Here is a 7,013-nt window from a genome sequence, read left to right on the forward strand (position 1 = left end):
CCCTTGCATCTGCATCCTGGTCGCTTTGGGGCCTGGTGGGAAGCCTCCCAGGTCTCTGCCTCCCTCTCTTCTCTGACTGCCCCTCTCCTCCCCCCACCCCGTCCCCGCCAGGCACCAAAGCTCTGGCTTCCTGCATCTCGCTGCTTCCTCACGCCCTTGCCCGTCCCCCCCCCTTCTCTTCCGAGTGTGGGTTTTTCCATCCACTGAGAGGGACTCTTGTGCAGTCAGGGTGTGCATAGTCTGGGCATCCTCCCCGCCCAGGGGGAGCCATCCTTGAGTACCTGCCCTTATAGGAGGGGAGAGTTGTGGCAGGAGACCTGACCGGAGCTGAAACTCCTGCTGCCGTCGAGCCAGCCCAAGGGACTGACATCATCGGGGCCATTGCTGGTGATCCCCCTGCCCCAACAGGCCAGGGGAAGGGATCCCGGGCCATCCCCAGGGGCGTGGGAACTGAGGCAGAGCTGGAGAGAGGAGAAGCAGGCCGGGCCAGCTGCGGTGCTGACTCACAGGCCAGCCCAGTGGCCAGCCCCGCTCAGGGGCCTGGAGTCACGGCCTTGCCCTAGGCCCACGGGCTCCGTCCATACCAGAAGGCCTTCCTGAGAAACCTATCCTGGGATGTGGGAGGTTGTAGCTGCTTCTTGCCCCATTCCACCCCACCCCTGGGCCCCAGCCAGGATCTGTGCAAGTGAAGTTGAACTTGCTGCTCATTGGGCTTCCAGCTTCTGCCCTCGCCTCCCCTCATCGACTCCCCAGGTGGCAGCCCGCAGGATCCGTCCATATGTAGGTCACATCGTTTCTGTTCTGGGCCTCCCATTTTTCTCAGAGCTGACTCTCCCCCATGCCTGTTCCCTCTGCTGACCTCCCTCCACCTTCAGGTCTCACCTCCCCAGAGTCCTCCTCATTCCTCCAGGTCACTTTGTGTCCCCCTCAACTGGTTTACCACTCCCCTTAACATTGAACAATTCCAAACATCTATTTATTTATTTCTTTTACTCGCCCATCCTGAGCCACAGAGGGCAGGCCCAGCACCCAGGGTCCCCAGCACCACCCTTGCCCTTCATGGAATTGTCAATCCACTTGGTTTTGTTTCCTTCAGTGGGGGGAGTGGGGGCTGCCCTGCTCACCCCTCCTCCAGGCAGTCTGCCTGGATTATCTAAACCCAGGCTCCCCTCCTTTCATCCTGGTCCCTCCCAAAGAGAGGGCAGCAGAGCTTGACACACACCACAACTCGGCAGTCACCCGCTGGTCTCTGTAATCAACCGACAGGCAACCGTCACTGCTCAGGGGCCAGGGAAGGGGGGCGGTGCTTTCCCACGTAAGCAGGGGCGCAGCCTGGGCTGTCTCGAGCTGCAACATGGATTGGAGCTGCTGCCAGACAACCAAGTCTGGCTTCTCCCTGGGACGACCGCCTTCAGCGCTCTGCAGCCCCCTCTCCCTGGACGGCACAGATTTGCGGCCCCTTGTGGGGACTTTGTCCTCCCTTGGTCTTTATCTCCTGGCAATCACATGGACTTTGGTGTTTGGGTCAATTTCCTGTTAGCCTCTTCCGGGGAACCCACCACCACCACCACTCCCACCCAGACCCTAACCGGGGCCCTGCAGCTCCTGTGGGACAGGCCCAGGGCTGTGGGCTGGCCTTGGTGGAAGAAGCCAGTTGACCAGTAGCATACCAACCCGTTCTCCTTGCGTTCTTATGAATATGCACACCGTCTTATTTACATACAATTTGCATCAGCAGGCAGGGAGGGTCAGGGGTGATGGTGTTGGTGGTGGAGTAAGGGAGGCTGATTTGCCCCAGGTGCAGTTCACTTGGGCAGCAGCGGTGGCGCTAGCATCTTCAGCTGCACCTGCTCCCCGGGGGTGGGTGGTGTGGCAACCCAGCCAGCCGCCGCTGCTCCTGCCGCGCTGCCCTTCCTCTTGGAGGTGAGTGGGGTCTCCAGGGTGAGAGAAGCCGTGGCCATCTCCTGGGGCTTGTCACTGGCCAGGAATCGCAACAGGTCGTGTAGCGCCTGGGCCACGTCGCCTCGGGCACCCTCGTTGACCAGGCAGTAGAGGATGGGGTCAGCGACACAGTTGAGGCTGGTGAAAGCCAGCGAGCTGTGATAGGCGGCGAAGACGCGCTCCTCGAAGCCACAGTCCCAGGGGCGGCCCAGGTAGACAGCGCTGCGCAAGAGCAGGAGGACGTGGTAGGGCGCAAAGCAGACCAGCACGATGGCGATGAGGCCCAGCGCCAGCCGCTTGATCCGGACCTTCTCCCGGCGCTCGGTGGACACGCTGGCCCGCACGGCCCGCAGGATGCCGCGGTAGGAGAGCAGCATGAGCGCCCACGGGAAGAGGAAGCCGGCGAAGACGCGGTAGAGATTCATCCAGGCCACCCAGCCTTCCATAGGGAACTTCTCGAAGCAGAAGGTGTGGTTGTAGCGGTCGCGGAAGAGCTCGTCATGGAACAGGGGCGCCGAGTTGGCGCCCAGCTCTGTGGCCCAGACCACGGAGCTCACGGCCACGGCTGTCTTAACGCGGCGCAGGCGCGCAAAGCGCAGCGGGTGGGCCACGGCCAGGTAGCGGTCCACGGAGATGCAGCAAAGGAAAGCGATGCTGATATAGATGTTGGTGTAGAAGACGAAGCCGAAGAGCTTGCAGGAGCTGGGGCCGTGGATCCAGTTGTCGTGGTGCAGGAAGTAGTCGACCCAGAGCGGCAGTGTGCAGATGTAGAGGAGGTCGGCGACGCTCAGGTTCATCAGATAGACGCCCAGCTCGTTGCGTTGGCGCACCTGGCGGTAGGCCGCCCACAGTGCCAGGCAGTTGGTGGGCAGCCCCACGCCGATGACAAAGATGTAGAGGGACGGGGGAAAGAGGTGGTCCACGCGCGAGTCCACGTGGCAGCCGTCCCACGTGCGGTTGCCCATCCCGGGCGCGGCTTTCCAGGCGTCCCCCCTGACCCACAGGGGCTGCAGGGCCACGGGGGGCGGGAGGCCATCGGAGCACACCCCCCAAGCCCCCTCCTCGGAGGCTCAGGGGAACGGCAAGGGGGGCCAAGGGGCGAGGCAGAGGCCGAGGGGTGGGGGATCAATAAAGGGGTCTGTCAAGGAGTTTCTAGACCCTAACCAGGGATTATGGGGGAGTCCTCACAAAAGCTGGCCTCAGCGGGTGGTGGTGCTGATACGGGAGATGACTGTGGACGACCTGGAAAGTCACAGTGGGGCAGTGTATAGTGAGGTGCAAGTGGTGCGGAGTGTTCTAGAAGGCAAAGGAGACCCACAGGACAGTGCAGTCAGGGAGAGCTGGAGAGACCAGGGTGACATTTCCTAGGATGCCATGCAGGAAGTGAGGAGCAGTGGGAGAAAGGAGGTGTTCCCTCTCCCGGAAAAGGGGATATGTGTAAAAGGGAGGGGTTCTCAGGAGACAGGCTGCGGGGGACAAGAAGAATGAGGTCAGAGGTGGAGGGATGGAGGGGGCAGGAGACCGACTCTGGCTTGGTCCTGGTGCCGTCCAAGGGACTGGGAGGGGAAATGGCTCCCAACCCAACACCAAGTTCAAGGCTGACCGGCAGCAGTGCCTGTGGGGGAGGAGAGAGGACAGCGTGAGGATGTGTGGACACACCATCCCAGCCCCCTTGGGTGTCTGTCCCAACCGCACAGCTCAGAGGACAGCCTGGGAGAGGGGTCACCTCCTCCAGACAGATGCTAAGATCAAGACGGTGGCAGGGTGGGAGAGGCGGGGGACAGGGCTCAGCAAGGTGGATTGGGCCCACCCCCACCCCAGACCTGGGACACACAGCAAGGCAGCGGGCTGGGACGAGCCAGCTGCCCCCACGCGGCATGTAGAACAGCCTTATCCTGTCAGTTGATGTGCAATAAGTGTTCCCCATCCTCAGTGCTTGCCCTGGGCATCACCACATGGACCTCACCTAGGGGGGCTGTGCTCCACCCCGGCCAACTGAGGTGCAGAGTGGCCTGAGACCTGTCCAGGGTTCTGGGGACGGAGGGGACAGCTCCGGCCCTGTCAGCTCTCTCCTCCGGCCACTGCTTCAGTTCCAACAAGGGCTGGACACAGAGAGGCCGGGAAGGGGCTGCTGGGCTCAGTCCAAGGCAAAGCGGGGACACCCCTCCTCCTCCAACCTCACAGGGAACCATGGCCTGTGTGACCCCTGGCTCAGGGGAGAGCAGCAAGCAGGACCCAGAACCTGGCCATGGTCAGGGGTGCAAGACCCTTGTCACAGGCACCGGCCATGTCATTCTGCCGGGGTCTGCACGTGTTTGGGTGCGGGGTCCCGAGGCTTTGGGCCATCCTTGACTGTTTTCCCAGGCCACAAGCAGGGAGCTGGATGGGAAGTGGAGCCGCTGGGACACAAACCTGGGTGGCATCGCATACTGGCACTGGTCCTTAGTCCCAGCCCAAAACCCTGGGACTCTGCACCCGCATGGGAGACTCAAAGAAATGTCCTGACTCCTGGCTCCTGGCTCTGTATCGGCTCAGCTCCGGCTGTTGCGGCCGCTTGGGGAATGAACCAGCAGATAGAAGTTATTTCTGTCCTTGTGTCTGTAAATCTGAGTCTCCAATAAAATGGCTAAAAAGAAAGTCACAGAGAGAGGAGAGGCAGAAATCTGTTTCTTTGGTTCACTTTCCAAATAGCCGCGACAGCTGAGGCTAGGGGAGACCTAAGCCACGCCAGGAGCTTCTTGAGGGTCTCCCACATGCGTGCAGGAGGGGTCCTTGCACTTGAGCAGTCCTCTGCTGCCTTCCCCAAGTATGACAGCAGAGAGCTGGGCTAGAAGTGGAGCAGCCGGGACTTGAACCAGTGTTCAGATGGGATGCTGGCACTGCAGACAGCAGCTAAACTTATGGCACCACAGCGCTAGCCCCTCCTTTTCTCTTTTTTTTTTTTAAATAAGATCTTAATTGGAAACTCAGTGTGAGGCAGTGAGAAGGGGGAAGCGCTCCATACTCTGAGGATGCGGTGGGGGAAGGTGGAACTGGAGAGCTCGGAGTGCCTGGTTCTATTCCCAGTTGCGCTCTCCATCCTGGTTCCTGCTAATGTGCATCTGAGGCAGCAGGCGATGGCCCAAGTGCTTGGGCCCCTGCTGTCCTTGTAGGAGGCCCCGACGGAGTTCCAGACCCCTGGCTTTGGCCTGGTCCCAGCCCTGGCTGTTGCATCCCCATGTGGTGGATGGACCAATGCATGCAAGAACCCTATTTCTCCCTTCTTAGTTGCTCCACCCTTCAAACAGATCTCTTTCTGAATAAATAAATGGATAACCCTTGGCCTGGGCGGGCTTCCTCCTCTACTTCCTCAGCCCCTCCCTGTCCATCCAGAACGGGCGAGTCTCCTGGGCAACAACATCTTCAGTATACAGGAGGTGCTCAATAAATGACCAGGCACAGACGCCTCCATGACACTTCCCAGAAACCCAGAGCCAGGAGCACCCCCTGGGCAGCCCATTCCCGACTCACTCTACACCAAGGCTGTAACCCCCCACCCCCGCCAAGTCAGGCTCAATCCAGTCCTCATGGCCGCCCCAAGGGAAATGGCAGGCAGGATATGCCGGCGTCACAATCCCGGTGAAAGCTTATGGTGGGTGCACTCACCACCCCCCCACCCAGTGGGGTCCTCAGAGCTGCGGCCACGCCCCACGCCCCACCCCCCACCCCCACACCACTGCAGTGTCTGGGAGGGGCACCTACTGCAACTGGACAGCAAGATCTTGCCCTTCTCTCTGGGGTCTCTGTTCCCCTCACCCCCACTCTTTCTCTGCCTCTTGGTCTTCCCCCTCCTTCCTTCAGGGAGGCGAAGAGACCCTCAGGGGACCGGTTCCCCTTCAGTGAGCCGAGCACAGCACAGCAGAGAAAAGCCCCAGTGAGTGGCCCGTGCAGTGTCCGGGCAGCCAGCAGATCCGGGAGCTCCCGTCTAGCTCATGTGGTGGGGAAGCTGGAGGGGCCCCTTCTCTATCCCCACACCTGCATCTCTGTCTGTCTCCTGAGCGTGGCCCAGGCTGGAGCAGGTGCGCAAAGGGCAGGAAACTGGTGTTACTTCCCACTGCTAACTTCCTCCACGGCAACCACAGCATGGCCTCGCCCCTTCCTCTTCACCCTCCTCCCCCTCCCCTAATGCACCTACTGCTTACAGATGCTGGACATTGGAACCTGAGGCCCAGAGCTTCTTGACCAGGTCATGTCCAGGGACAGGGCAGGGCCCCTTGCTCCGTCTTCTCTCTCCCATTCTGGTTTCCCCGGGGTGGGGCGCTCCAAGCTCTGGGAGAAAGTGCTGGAGAAAACGGTTTCGCCACAACCAGTGGAAGCAACCCCGCGGACCCCCCCAGGCACCTCCAGATCTCGCCTAACCTTGCTAGCCGGCCCCCAGGGGGTCAGGACCTCTTCAGTTGGGAACAAAGCTAACTTCCTTTCTCAGCCTCTGGCAGGGTGAACCCCCAAGTCTCACACCTTACAGTTAGCTCTGCCTGTCCCACAGGCTCCTCCCATTCCCTCCCTGCCCCTGCATTGCCCTGCTGGCCCCATGCAGAGATAAAGCCCTCACGTGAGGCGATAGGATAGCAGGCACCAACAGACACGGCTCAGACCCCCGGCCTCTCTCACGGGCCCCAGCTGCCCGGGTTCAGATAAGTCTCCACACCCCTGGGAGGCCGGCCAACCACCCACCCAACCCCCAAATCCAGCAAGGCTAGGGACAAGTGATGCAGACCCCCACAGCCCCAGCTCTCACACTCTCTCACCGGCCTGTCGGGCGGTCCGCCCCTTCCCTCTGTGGGCTCCAGCCGCAGGCGGCCCCAGGGGACTGGCCAGCTCCGGTCTGCTCATTAGGGAACGAAATGTGATCACAGTGCCTTGCCTCGCTCCCCACCTGCTGTCCTGGCAGCCACGCAGCGGAAACCCGGGTGGGAGGGTTAGCCAGGCCACCCAACCGCCCTGCCCAGACTCAGTTTCCCCATTTTCTATGGATGGGGCAGCAAGGGGTGGGCTCCACTATTCCCCAATCCCCAGAAGGAAAACTTGGAGTC

General features: G+C 61.1%; 1 protein-coding gene across 1 annotated transcript; it reads right to left on the reverse strand.

The window, feature by feature from the left end:
• Positions 1-1,395: 1,395 nt before the first annotated feature.
• GPR4 (G protein-coupled receptor 4) lies at positions 1,396-3,138 on the reverse strand. Its single transcript, XM_040996234.1, has one exon. The coding sequence runs from the start codon at positions 2,904-2,906 to the stop codon at positions 1,806-1,808; it is 1,101 nt and encodes a 366-aa protein (XP_040852168.1). The 5' UTR covers positions 2,907-3,138; the 3' UTR covers positions 1,396-1,805.
• Positions 3,139-7,013: the final 3,875 nt, after the last annotated feature.

This window comes from Ochotona curzoniae, unplaced genomic scaffold (genome assembly GCF_017591425.1).
Source record: "Ochotona curzoniae isolate NIBS_2020 unplaced genomic scaffold, NIBS_Ocur_1.0 patch260, whole genome shotgun sequence".
Lineage (NCBI taxonomy): Eukaryota > Metazoa > Chordata > Mammalia > Lagomorpha > Ochotonidae > Ochotona > Ochotona curzoniae.

Coding starts and splice junctions, on each gene's coding strand:
- GPR4 (XM_040996234.1), bottom strand. CDS start 2,906: ATGGGCAACCGCACGTGGGACGGCTGCCACGTGGACTCGCGCGTGGAC.